The 14,308-nt window shown below is 45.1% G+C and overlaps 1 protein-coding gene across 1 annotated transcript; it reads left to right on the plus strand.

Annotated features, from left to right (window-relative positions):
- Positions 1–4,481: 4,481 nt before the first annotated feature.
- On the plus strand, positions 4,482–6,601 carry LOC147453062 (uncharacterized). The gene is made up of 2 exons (XM_086519076.1): positions 4,482–5,095; positions 5,324–6,601. Exons 1-2 carry the CDS (start codon positions 4,497–4,499, stop codon positions 6,300–6,302), a joined length of 1,578 nt encoding a protein of 525 aa, XP_086375202.1. The 5' UTR covers positions 4,482–4,496; the 3' UTR covers positions 6,303–6,601.
- The last annotated feature ends 7,707 nt before the right edge of the window (positions 6,602–14,308 follow it).

Genomic DNA, 14,308 nt, shown 5'->3' on the forward strand with positions numbered 1-14,308 from the left:
TGCACCCATTGCGAGATCAAATGGAAAAAAAAAGGACTAAAACTCTTTGAAAAGCAAACTCTTGTGCCCTCCACAGTACTCGTAGCAACCCTTTTATGTCAGGAACGATGACATCCTCAAGACACCGCGATGAGGAGGAGTCGACCTTGAGGATTGGAGCAAGAACAACTGAGAGAGAAAGCAGCATAAGAATTAATGCACCCTCAAAAATAATAGCTAAGGCTCTAGAGGGCAGGAAGAAAACAGTGTTGAGGAGCACAATGCTGAAGCTGAAGGCGTGTATTGCCAGAGAGGACTTGTTGCTACAGCTGAGGGAGAAGCGACAAAGAGAGCCAAAATTTGATGTTCTGCACCACCACCAGGTGTCATCAAAGGTCGTCCTCGACGTCATCACTTCTGCAAGTTTCTTTGCTCGTTTTCTGCCAAGGAAGAGGAGCTGCAGCAGTGAGGAGATTAGTTGTACTAGTTTTGTTGCTTGACTAGCTCGAGACCCATGCTGAGGTATCTACTTAGTAATTCAAAAAGGCCCAACCCAGAATTTGTTGCAGGCGGTGCCCTGTCTGCATGAGCAGTTGTGCTTGTTGGTAGCTGCGAAAACGCCACCATGCCATGCACAAGAGGAGCCTCTGATCTGCATTGATTTCCCAGCCAAATGTCGATCTTTCTTCGACTGCCAAGCTTGCAACCTGCGACACTTCTGCGTCTTCTCAAACTGCAGCAACAAATGGACCTCAACTCAGCCTTTCTTGGAGTCCATTTGATCTGATCGCCAGCAACAACTTCTGGCTTTTCGGTAGCAAGAGCAAGAGCACTGTACTGAGTTTCAAGAACCGGACTTATCCCATTTCTGAGCTTCAATTCTTGGAATGATCCGGACATCATCTTCAATTGCTGGACACAGTGAGACTGGACGTGATTGCCAGCGAACTGGGAAAGTGAAGAAGAGAGTTGCGAGGAGTGAAGTGGCAACTGATCTGGCAAGAGCGTACTGCAGGATGAACACCAAGAAAAAGGCTCTACAAGAAAAACTGCAGCAGACACGCTGCGTTGAGCTATACCTAGAGCTTGCTATGGAAGATGAGAGCTTTCAGTGACGAAGCTGACTAATCGAGGAGCTGTGTCGGCCTGGCGCTGGTTACATAAAATGCAAAACCAAGGATAAGAAGCGTGGGTGACCTGGACCGCTGAAGAAACTTTAGTAGACGCAAAGAGTCTTGGAGGATGCACTAAAGTGTCTCTGCGTGCATGGCTTCAACGTTAACACAGGCTGAGAGAGTGGTGCTATCACTCGGAATCGCAGAAGGCTTTGCTACCCTATATCCCATGAGAAGATCGCCATCTTTGGCTTCCCAAGAAAACCAAGAAAGGGTTTTTTAACTAACCCTCGCCCGTCTCCTCCACTAATGTGGTGTACACGGGAATAAGACCAAACTAAGTGTGCCTCCTCTATGAGAGTGCACCTCCTTATATTATGGAAGAGAGTTGGTTACAACCATAACGTGTCCGACCACACTAGGTGGTCGGACTCTACCTGCACGACCACACACCACACTATATAGATATTTACTCTATATCAGAGATGTGCGTGGAGTTATGTGACATTGATCTCATGATAAGGTCTTAGGTTCCATAGGGCACACCATTAGCATGCCACTGCATGGATGCGCTCCATTGTTCTCGAGTCTCTAACCGTTCTCAATAGTGGTGGAAAGGATAGTGCTCACATATCCCAACTTGTAGTGTAAATTTGTCGTTTGAAAATGAAAAGTCATGTCTGTCATAAAATCTAATATCTAACTAACCCAAATGATTTTCTCATATTAAATTGATCACTTAATGTGGGAGAATAAACGGGAACAAGTGTTAAGATATAGGTATGTGCTTATAGATCTATCTCAACACGGGGCCAATGGTAAAGGGGCCCAAAAGGGAGATGGTCTATCAAAGAGCAAGGCTAACCAATGGAGCATAAGACCTTAGGGTTAGCTTCATTGAAGACCTCCAATAAATGTGTGTAAAAGTCCTTTGACCTTAAGTAAGCTAGGGCTGAGCTTGAGGTGGGAACCCGGCCCAAGCTCGAGGTGCTTGTCATGCTTGAGGTGTTTTTCATGCTTGAGGTGCTTGATTAAGATGCTTGAGGTGCTTGACTGGCTCCATGCTTGAGGTGCTTGACTTGCTGCATGATTAAAGTACTTGAGGTGCCTTGAGAAGCTTGCCTGAGATGCTTGTGGGAACACCCCCTAGTTCAAGTGCTTTGTCATGCTTGGTGAGTAAGGTGCTTGATCACCTAAAAGTCAAAAGCATTCCTACAAGAGGGGGGGCGAGCCCTTTTCCTAGGGGCTAGAGAGAGAACACCCACTCACACACACAAGGGAAGCCCAACTTGAAGAGGCAGCAAGGACACATGTCAGGCCCCTACCCATGTTACCTTCATGTGTTGCTTGAAGCCTATTGGCTAGGCTTCAAAGGGGTCCAATGATAAATTACATGAATTATCTAATTGTTTTAGCATTTATCAAGTCCTCTCTCTCAAAGGGGAAAGGGGGACACTTGTCCCAAGGCTACCCATGTTGCTTGTAATGGCTCTTGCTTGTGATTGGCTAGGCCTGGAAGGGTCCAATGAGCTTCAGGCATGAGCTACAAGGGGGGGTCGACCCAAGCAAGCTAGGGGGGTGCCTAGGGGGTATACTCACCCACACACACTCACAAGCACTCTCATTGTGTGATATGCAAAGTGCAAGAGCTCCCTCTCCAAGCAAGTAGAGGTTGAGAGCCTACACCAACACTCTTGGCTATGGAGTGCAAATCCAACCAAGAGCCATGCTTCAATGCTTAAGCTTGCCATATCCTTCTTCTTCATTACTATGCTATTATGTATGCTAGCAACAAGAGTATGATAAGTGAGGAACTAATTCTTTCTCCTACGAAATGTTTCTTCTTCCTCTTCCCTACCCTCATTCCCTGCTAGCTCTCTCCACCTTCGAAGGTGTTTGAGGTCTTAGGACTGAGGCTTGGGATAGTTAAAGCTTTCTTCAAGTTTATGTTATGTTTGTGGTGCATGAAGCCTTCCATCTTCATGGCATCACCTAGGTCACAAGGAACACAAAGACTGTATTGTAACAAGTCTCTCTTTATGGGAGAAATCATAATACAAATGCCTATTGGAGGGGGGACCGGCTCCACATAAATCCGGTCCTCAATTGTTGTCATGTTCTCTAAACTCTCTCTCTTGCAAAAGTATTGTCTATGCCAAGTTAACTAATTGCTATGATTATGTTGCTATCTTCAATTATGTCTACCCGCTATGCTCACAAAATCATTTCTTGAAAGTACTCTCATTAAATTCCGCTATTCTCAAATTGAATAGGCAAATTCCATTACAATGTCGATGGAATCTTGATTATCAAAGTCCTGGAGAAAATTGGGTAGTTTAGTTGTAAATCTTGGTGGATACCCTACTAGATTTTGGCATAAAGTCGGGTTGTCTCAGTAGGGGGTACCGGCTGGAGTAAATTCGTAAAAGAGGGAGACTCTTTGAAGATGCAGTCAGTTGAGGGGAAAAGGGAACGGTTTACAAATGGAAGTTCTCTCTCTCTTTCGCGACCTACGAGGCAAGGCTGCAGGCCTCTCTCTCTCGCTCTCTCTCTCTCTCTCTCTCTCTCTCTCTCTCTCTCTCTCTCTCTCTCTCTCTCTCTCAAAAGCATGGCTACTAGCTCTGGTTACCAGTAGCACACCTCCCTTGCTTAGAAAACGTACAGGCAGATGGGGCAATCACTAGTTTGCCTTGAAAAATATGGCCAAGAAAAAGGTTTTTTCCCGAGGAGTGTTTTAACGCAAAACCTCTTCGTTAAAAAGAGCACCAAGTATGTGCCTACGATTTTCGAAAAAGAAAATGGGGGCGAATCTTGGTAGACGCGGGCATAAAAAAGCCAAACTGGGGGTCGTGACTGCAACGCATGGAAGGTATGAGTGCTCAGTTCTCTGCAGAGCGCTCTGTGGCTCTCTCTCTCTCTTTGGTGACGAGCGGAAAGAGGAACGTTGAGGTGGGCAACGTGCACAAGCAGCATTTTTTTTTTAATTATTAAACCCAGATTGTAGGTGCCGACTGCAACGTGCAAAGGAGAGAGAGAGAGAGAGAGAGAGAGAGAGAGAGAGAGAGAGAGAGAAGAGAGGAGGAGGAGGGGGGGGGGGGGGGGGGATGCGAGGCGCAGAGCAGGTAAACGTATTTTTTTTTTATTTTGTGGATCGTTTGAGGCAACAACAACTATTGGATATCTGGTTGGCTAGGTGAGATGCACGTAAGGCATTCACGCAAGCGATGTGAGATCAAATCCCTTATCCACCTTTTACAAGAGATGATATAGTCCTAACATAGCATAGCATTGGAACTGAATCTGAGTGGGTATCCCATGAAGTATTGAATATAATAAAGGTTGGACCAGTATGTCCCTCTGAGTGTGCACTATATTGAAATGCACACTGGGATTTTCTTCATCATGATCCCGCCACAAATAGGCATATGCACATTTAGTTTTAGAAATTCTTGCTGGCTTCTTCAGCACGCTGTCGGCCTCGATAATACGACACTCGCGGCTCTCCCAGCATGCCTAAGGAAGACAACAATGGCTGCTGAGAGTAATCCTGCTCTGTATCCTATTGTCATGAACGCCCTCTCAGAACCACCTTTCGAGTGCGCAGGCAATGGCCTCCTCCACCAAGGCCACTCTCGATCTTCCATATCCGAGCTGCGCGCATGGCTCTTCCCCAAGCGCAAGAACGCGGCTCCCCTCAGCAAGCCCAAGGCATGGTGGCAAGCGCAGCCAGTGCTCTATGGCCTCGGTGTTCCCAAGAAATCTGAGACAATTGCTGCCCTGCGAGCCAGACTTGAAGCTGCCGTCCTCGGTGGTGGATGCGACAAACCCCCTTCCGATCAGCTTGTGGAGAAGGAAGCTCGCCTCAATCAAGCCTTCCTTCACGCGAATGCCAAACGCCGCAGAGAACGCCTGTTGGAATCTGGTGGCACGGAAGAGGAAGCCATGGCTATGGAGAACCCTAGGCTGTTCCTCCAGCAGAAATTTCTGAATGTCACGTCAAGGTTACTCATTTCCCATTTTAGAATGGTCCAGTTATTGTACAAGTATAATCATGCTATGCTTTGTCATTGTAAACCCCTTGCGATACTATGTAGTAAACCCCTTGCTCTATGTCCCTCTTTGGGAGACTAGGTATGTACTATCTGGTTGCTCAGCTCATGATATTGCGTTGTCGCAGTTGGGAGATGGGGATTTATACATGTCTATTTTTTTCTTTGGATATTGATCAGCTCCGAAGGCGATGGATCAAAGGGAGGGGATAATGCACATGTCTGCATGTTGAAGAGGCTGGATAATGGAGATAGGGCTGCCGTGCATAATGCCGCGTCTTCCTTAGGATTGCACACTGTGAGTACAGATGCCCCTGGTGGTGGGTATGGCAAAAGATGGCTGCTGGTTGGGAGAGACAGGGCGGCAGTCTGGTCTGAGAAACATAAGATTGATGCACAAACAGAGGCCCTGCGTGAGCAGGAAAGGGCTGCAAAACGGCGGAAGTTGGAAGAAGAGCATGCACAATATGTGCTCGGCAAATCAAATGCTGCATTTAGGGTTTCCAAATATGCTGCAGAGGAAGGCAGCAGTGGGGGTAAGGTCCCAAAGGATGATGATCCTTATGCTAACGTGAAAGGGAAATGGCATATCACATGCGAGGAGATTGACAAGCAATGGCCTGGATCACAGCCACTCTCATTGTATGTGTATCAAGAGAATGATCGTCTGGATGACGATGAGCATGATAATGGCGATTCTAGTAGTCAGGGCAGCGATGACGATCAAGATGAATATTCCTCTGAGTTAAACAGTGATGATGATGGCGATCGCCGTACTGGTCCAGGCAGACTGATGGGAAAGTTTGATTTCAGGGTGGTGGAAGGTCTGATGAAGTTTTCTAAGGAGAGTTTCTACACTAGTAGCACAGAAAATAAGAAGAGAAAGATGGAGGAAGAGGAGAAGCTCAGCTTTCGATGGAGGGGTGTGGAGGATGGAACGGGTGAGGTGCTGTATGATCCGTATGGTGATCAGAAGGGGTGGGTCAAGTTCCATGGCCCTGCATCAGCCAAGCTTTCTGGGAGCATATCTTGGCAAGGCAAAATGGCCTTCTCAGGATTGAAGCTTAGTGACAAGGTGCCTGCTAAAATCCGAAATGATGATTGGAGCGACTATGATGGGGCCGCCTATGAGCGTGCCCGAGTAGGCAGGTGGCACTAGAATGCGCTTTTATCCCCAGCTGAGAATAAGATAGGTTCTTAAACTTTAGTCAGTGTCATGGCAATGTATATATTTTGAGTTTGAAGTAGCAGTGCTTTTTAAATAAGCTCCAGTGCTCTCTCAAATTCATTCTTCTAGTTGCAGTTCAAATTGCATACAACTTATTTTGAGGTTTGTTCCTGCTTACAGCAAAGAATCTATTGCCCAATCAAGCAAAATAGATTCAGTGATCCTCTTCAGCAATTGTGATGGAGAATCTGCATATATTTTTACTACCTCTGCAATAAGCTGTATTTTAAAAAATTATAAAATCAGTTCATTGTTAAAAATGAAGCATGAGTTTTTCACACCAGTGAGTGCATTTAACACAAGTCTCCGGCGTTTAGAACATCCATTGCAGTGCATCCATGTCTATTATTCATGGGTGTGGTTTTGGGCGAGTGCTATTTAACCTGCAGTGATTTCTCAAATTTATTCTTCTAGCATTGAAAATCTGTCTAGTTGCATTTTAGATTGCATATTAGCATTTTGAATTGGATATCACTCGTCAATGATCTTTGTCCTTGCTTATGTGAGACTTTGTAGCACGAATAAGTAATGGTAGTTGCTCTATTACAAGATCGATGTGGAAAGTCTCACCATAATTTTTCCACTATATGAGCGATTAGATGAATTGGTGGACAGATACAACTTTGCACGAGAGAGAGAGAGAGAGAGAGAGAGAGAGAGAGAGAGAGAGAGAGAGAGAGAGTGCAAGGGTACTTTAAAGAGAAGAAAATGCTAAAGGGAAAATAAATGAGAAGAGGAACACAAATTTACCTTCACTACGCACCTAAACTCACCCTTTACTTAATATGCACTTAAAATGTTTTGAAAGACTTCTTATTTTCTCTAGATTGGGGAGACCTAATAAGGCGAACTATCAAAAAAGAAGCATGAATGTGCTACATTTTCTGCTATAGTTTATAGAAATAGATCTTTCAAAGAGGCCAACGCCCCATATGGATATAAATGGTCCTATTGCTTGCTTACACCGACATTGGTGATCCCTCTTTAGTTCCATACCTTGACGCACATGGTGATGAATTAATCTAGCAATATGTGTTTGCTCATTTGATAGAGACCATGTTTTCTTTTTAAGCTTTTTAAGTTGATATTGTGTTGCATTCTAATTTTTGATAAATTTTCCTCCCCTAGAAACTTTTAGGATCTTATTTGCATGCAATGGATTTCTCCCTTAGCTTGCACATGGGCAAGATATCTACATTTGAAGCTCGTATGTGCTATATTGGCAAAGATTGGGTGCTTGCTTCGCTAACGTCCACAAGATAGCTTAAGTGTGTGGTGCTAATCAACAACTCTATGAAGTTGCAAATTTTTTAGATAATGTATGGTATGAATTATTCTAGGATTTGTGATGATACAATTGAATAGAAAAATTGTGATGAAACTAGGTATAAACATGGCCTATACTTTAGGTTGTAGAGAACTCACTGACATAACATAATTGGGCAATTGCTATAGTGGGGCTCAAGTAATGGAACTATGTAGCCATCTTGGTTGCAAGATTATGTTCACTGCAGATTGTGCTTGGTTGAAAGAAACAAAATTCTTTTTTGACGATGGTCATATCTTGCTATGTATGATGTTGTAAGAGATTATTGGCTATTTAGTTTTCCTAGTGGAAAGCCTGTCACCTTTAAGACAAAAGTGAGAGGGGACATCCCCCCATTATCAAGGCATTGGCTAAAGCATGCAAAGGACGTATTGGTGATTAGCCTCGATTGCTACCATATGCTTTATGGGTTGACCATACCACACACAGTATTGTTACAGGATTCATGCCATCAGAGCTGATGTATGGTCATGCCTCTTGAGGAGACTAGCTTCGTGGACTATATTGCCTTGGGATACAAAGATGACCAGAGAAGATTTACTTGCCTTGAGGATTCAACAGCTAGAAAGGAGAAATGAGGATGTAGAAACTGCAAGGGAAAAACTAAGGAATACTCGTTTAAAGAACAAAGATGCTTTTGACAAACGACATAGGCTAAGACCAACGCTATTCAAGAAGGGGATAGGGTTCATATGATAGCAGTTTAGATCATCACTACACAGCTATGTGCAAAATGGTTAAGCGGTGGTTTGGCCCCTATGTGGTCAAACATGCTTTTCCTAATGCTAGCAGGTAAACGTGTCAAAATGTATTAGAAATGGGATGATGAGCTTCAAATTGGAGATGGCCACTTCAATGTGGATCGAGATACGGATTTAGATAATGAGGGTGCGTCTTCTGATGAAGATGTTTCCTTGGAGGACTTCTAAAGATTGGGCACATACTGGAGGATGTGCACGTTTAGAGGGGGTGTATGTCGTGTCGCTTTGTGGACACAGGGTGAAAGATATAAATCTGCATACATATTCGAGGTTTTGCCAAACTTTTGGACAATGTTAACGGTTGTTATGTCAGCAAGTGGAAGCGGAAATGTATGCTCTATGTGGTTTTCTAGACCAAAAGGGCTCTAGGTAGGGGCTGATAGGGTGGTAGGTGAAGGAGATTCAAGGTTGAAGGCGCTGTTGGCTTGTGGTGGGTGCCCTTGGGCGGCACCGCTGGTGCACAATAGGCGATGACATGGCACGGTTCACCGCACGCGCCCATCAATGGGCCCTTTCAAATTGAGGCGTAAAGGGGAAGGTCTCCCACCGTTGTCACGGTGCCATGACAACAAGGGGGGGCTCCCACATGCCGTGGAGGGCAAGGCTTCAAAAATAGAGGGACGGTGCATGCGAACTAAAGCAAAACTGGGGCCAACCCTGAAATAGGGGGGTCCTCATGCGCCCAAAAGAGAGGCAACTTTTTGGCAAGTTGGGGGGCAGTTTTTTTTTGGCAACTAAGAGCTTGTTTGGGAAGAAGACAAGGTGAGGAGGGCTTCTTGGGAGAGAAACAGGAAATCAAAAGGAAGGCGTTTCAAGAGATCACTCTCTCGTTCTTAGAGCTAAGCAAGGGAGAAGCATATCTCTCTCTCTCGACAACCAAGGCTTAGGAGAAGGGAAGGAGCTTGGGCATCGAAGCTCAAGATTTGGTGGATCTTGACCAAGCACGAGGGTGTAAATCGTGTCTACGGATTGTTCCATCTAGGTTGGGATATCTCAATTGGGGTTTGCAAATCATCAAGCATACCAACGACGTTGTATGCAACCGATTTATATCGAAGGGTTTTCAGTTATCAATTTTAATGGAAGCATCTGTGGATTTCTAGTGCCAAACTAGTGTCGATATCTTAATTCAATTTATTCTTAGCCATTAATCTTGATTTGAACTGTGATATTACTCCGTAATTTCTCTTCAAGCATTCCTAAATCGTCTTACTAACACTAAAGCGGATGCTAACTGCACTTATCTCCCTTGGTTTGCACCTTGACTGACTTCCCATCTACAGCCAGGAACCTGACGCTTTCTCGGTCAACCCTCAGAGACGCACGCACTCTGACAGCGCGAGTTAGATGAGCTCAGGTCTCAATAGGAGACTAAATCTCTATTCTAGTGTCGCTCATGCTGCACTCCAGGGCACCTTGCACCTGAATGTCCCCTTTGAGCTTATTGCCATTTTTGTGAAAAGGCGGGACATGAGGATAAGGACTGCTACTACCTCAAAGGATTGCAACAAATACAACAAAGTCTTGGTCCTACTCTTCAACAAGGTCTAGCACCTGCATCCAACATGCTATCTCCCTATGGTCATCCAAACCACATGCCACCATTGTTGAATAGCCCTCCTATGCAAGGTATGACAAGCACTTTTTTACCTCACAGTTTCTATAATGCCAATGCTCCCTCAGCTCCTTAGAGCTTCTACACCTCAACCTCAACCTCCACCTCTCTGTAGTGCAAAAGCAGAGACCACATCGTCCCCCATTTTGTCCATCAAATCGGCCCATTTTATGCTACGGATGTGGAGAATATGGGCATTATCAAAGTAAGTGCCCTTTACCTGAGGGGTCCCCTCCTTATCGTTAGTGCCATGAGGGAAAGAACCACTACAGTAAGGATTGTCCCAAGAAGAGCGCATCCACGTCTTGAGGCCCAAGTCAGAACCAACAAGAGTTCACATTTCCAAATCTCAACCTAATAGCAATAAGCGGTTGTCCTCGACTACTCATGTGGCTACCTCCAAGGCCACGCAAGTGGAGGAGCCTGTTGGCGTCCTCACTCGGGCACCAAGAGCAACTCTTGGTCTCAGCCTTCCAAAAGGTCCATTTCGTCCATCTCCACTTGCCCCTCCTAGTACACCTGACCCAACTGATGAGCAATTCACTAGTGCTAAAGGCCGCCCACCCTCCATGCAAAATGAAATTGATGGGGCCTTTTTGGAAGCAGTGGCTGAATTGCAACATATCAAAATTTTAGAGGAAGTCCATATCAAATGCACCATGCCAACAAAAGAAGCCATCTTGAAGAACACCTTTCAGCAAGTGTCACTTTATGACATGCTCCGCCCCGATGCAAATCTAAGAAGTGACACCCTTATAATCATTCATTCTTTGTACCTAGGTGCAGAACCTAGTGGCAGGCACCTCCCTGTTCAGCCTATATGATTTCTCATCCCGCCACTCCGCTCCCCTCACTGATTACAAGAGTCCTCATCTCATTGTATCTATTCATGGGCATCAATTCTCCTGTGTCATTGTCGATGGTGGATCTGGCATCAATCTGATGCCAGAGTTCACTATGATGGCGTTAGGTTTGCAGCCTACCCGCCATGCCCCCTTCACGATTACATTGGGTGACCAGGGGACATTCTACCTAGTGGGTATCGTAGACAAGGTGCCTATGCAGGTACAAGACTTCACGTTCAACTTGAATTTTGTTGTGGTTCGTCTTCCCCAGGTTGAGGGAGGTTTTCCTTTGCTCATCGGTAGACCTTGGTTGCAACACACAAAGGCACTTCCCAATTGGGGAAATGATGCCATGTGGATTCATACTCCCAGCTCCCCAATTCAACCCATTCGACTTGAAGGAGCTATGGATCCGGTGGCTCATCATAGTTCTTTGTCATTGGAGTCCAAGCCTGACATCGAGCAGCCTACCACACCAAATGGGTCTGACGAAGATCTTTTGTAGTGGTTGGAGGCTACCTCATCGCTGTCATGCTATGTGGTCTCTACTTAACCCTTTCTTAATGATCCACCCTCTTTCCCTGCTCCTCTAGCTGCGATCAGTGAGCCACACCCTAGAGATGCAAGTGAGATAGTTACTCAAGACCATCCTTTTGTGTGGATCTCGCTAGAATCCATTGGTCTTGGTGAACCTAGAACACACCACAGAAGGGGAAAGAAATCTCCTTTGTAGGAGTTCACTACCGCCTCACATCTTCCCCTATCCTCCTTTGTACTCGATTCTTCAACCACGCCAAGGCCCCCTATTGTCTCTGAGGATTTACCCTTTGAGGAGCTTCCACAAGGCTGGTTACAGGAAGAGTATGTTGATTTTCAAATAGATCAGACATCGGCCCATGATGTTTCGAAGCTGCAAGAAGCGGCCCAGTTTTCATCCTCTGATGCACCCTCACCAATGACACCTCTGAACCCGGTCAAATAAGTCAACTTAGGCGACCCTGAGCACATCCTCCTACCCTCTTGCTTATGGGATCATCACGTGCTACTCGATCGGGTAGTCTCATTTATGCACTCCTTTAAAGATGTTTTTTCATGGTCTTACAAAGATTTGGAGGGAATCCCACCAGAACAAGGTGTTCATACTATCCCTTGGGTTGAAGGCCCAAGCTAGTCTGAGGACGGGGCTTACAAGCTCAACCCTAAGTATGCCGAAGCTGTCAAGAAGGAGCTAGAAAAGATGCAAGCTCGATGCAAGAAGGAGGGATCATTGTGGCATTGGAGCACTCTGAGTGGCTATCACCCATGGTCATTGCGCCTAAAAAGCAATCAAATAAAATTCGTCTGTGTGTCGACTATCGCAGATGGTTTCCCACCCCCTTCACTGAGTGTGTGCTTGAAGATGTGACAGGGCACGTGCTATACAATTTCATGGATGGCTTCAGTGGTTACGATCAGTTAGGCATCCATCCGGAGTGATTAGATCAAAATGGCTTTTGTGACTCCATGGGGCATTTTAATTTACACCAGAGTGTCTTTTAGGCTAAAAAATGTTCTGCCCTCTTTCAACCGCACAATATATTTCATCTTTTGTCCTTTGCTTACGGATCATCTTATGGACAATTGTTTTCAACCTTCTCGGGTGCTCAATGTTCAACCGCAATGGAGAATCTAGAGAAACACCTCACCCAGCTCTCATCCGCCTTCCTCAAGTGCAAGGAGGCACGTTTGGAGCTCAATTCGAACAAATGTCACTTTTTGGTCATTAAAGGTACATTGTTGGGCCATGTGGTATCTGCTAAAGGCTTAGCACCATACCCAGAGAAGATAGTAGCTAGATTGAGGTTGCCTCCTCCCATCAATCCTAAAGGTGTTCAAAGCTTTGTAGGCCATACAGGTATCATCACCGATTTATTAGGATGTATGCCGATGTTGCCCAACCAGTGCTGCTGTACCACTTCAGTTGTCCACAGCTGAAGCTCAAGCCTTTGCTTACCTGAAAAAAGCGCCTGACTAAAGCTCTGATTTTGGTAGCCTTGATTGGTCTCTAACTTTCCATGTACATACTGATTCTAGTTAGACAGCTGTGGGAGCTATCCTCACTCAGCCTAGCAAGGAATTTAATCTCAATCGTCCCTTCATAATGCAAGCAGGTTGCTCACAAAAGCTAAGCACAATTACAGCACCACTGAGAGGGAAGTTTTGGCCATTGTTTATGCTCTTCAAAAATTTGGCACTATTTATTAGGGGTTCACTTCATAGTTATTATTGATCATCATGCTCTTTGTTAATTACTTGATCAATAAGCCACAAGTTGCGGGTCTAGCGATGGATCCTTCGGTTCCAAGAATTTGATTTTGAAGTGGTACTTCATGCTGGAAAATGCCATGTCAAGGCCAACCATCTCTCTCGATTCCACTCAGGTGAGGAAGCTACAGGTAGTGAGGATGACTTTCCATGTAGCAGTCTATTTCAGATCAATACAACTCTAGAGTGGTACGGCAATGTTCTATACTTGTCATCCACTAGAATGTTCCTAGAGAATGCTTCTCCATTGCAAAAATGCAAGTTATTGTTCAAACCTTGACCATTCACTTTGATTGGCGGTCAGCTCTATAAGCCTGGACCAGATGGTGTTCTGAGTCGGTGTGTCTCTCCCCATGAAGTGGAGTTTATTTTAGAGGATTCCCACAGCGGTCCCAGTGGTGGCCATTATCCTAGTCACGTTACAGCTCAAAAATTTCTACAAAGTGGCTTATGGTGTCCCTATGTGTTTTGGGATGCCATTTATTGTGTGAAGGTCTATGATGTATGTGAGCGTTATGCACCTAAACCTAGTAAGCAAGCAAACCGTCCCTTACAGGCATCCTTGGCATGGTTGCCATTTGAAAGATGGGGTTGGACTTTGTGGGTCCAATTTCTCCACCGACCCAACCAAGTAATCGGAAGTATTTGCTTCTGGCTACAGATTATACCACTAAATGGGCATAGGTTCTAGCAGCAACAGATTTCACTAGCTCTACAATAGTAAAGTTCTTGTATGAGAATATATTTTGTAGGTTTGGGTGTCCCTTAGAGATTACCACTGACAAGGGCAGCCATTTTGCCAATGATCTGATCACCACATTGCTAGGCAACTACAAAATCTTCCATCGCAAGTTGTGCTCTTACTATCCCATATCAAATGGGCAGGCAGAGAGCACCAACAAAGTTCTCATTGCTCTACTTTGCAAGGCTTGTCATTTGCATCCAGCTTCTTGGGCTCAAACAATCCTTGGCACTATTTGGGCGTATTGCACTTCCTACAAAGCAACTACGAACTACACTCCTTTTCAATTGGCTTTTGGGTTAGAAGCAATCGCCCCTTTTGAATTCAACTTCGGCTTTGCTAG

This window comes from Adiantum capillus-veneris, chromosome 8, assembly GCF_014529385.1.
Source record: "Adiantum capillus-veneris isolate H3 chromosome 8, ASM1452938v2, whole genome shotgun sequence".
In the NCBI taxonomy this organism is placed as follows: Eukaryota; Viridiplantae; Streptophyta; class Polypodiopsida; order Polypodiales; family Pteridaceae; genus Adiantum; species Adiantum capillus-veneris.

What these genes read in the sequence shown, in the direction of transcription:
- LOC147453062 (XM_086519076.1), top strand. Translation starts at nt 4,497, where the DNA reads ATGATCCCGCCACAAATAGGCATATGCACATTTAGTTTTAGAAATTCT. An exon ending in TTTCTGAATGTCACGTCAAG is followed by an intron (nt 5,096 to 5,323) that starts GTTACTCATTTC and finishes GATATTGATCAG; the next exon opens with CTCCGAAGGCGATGGATCAA.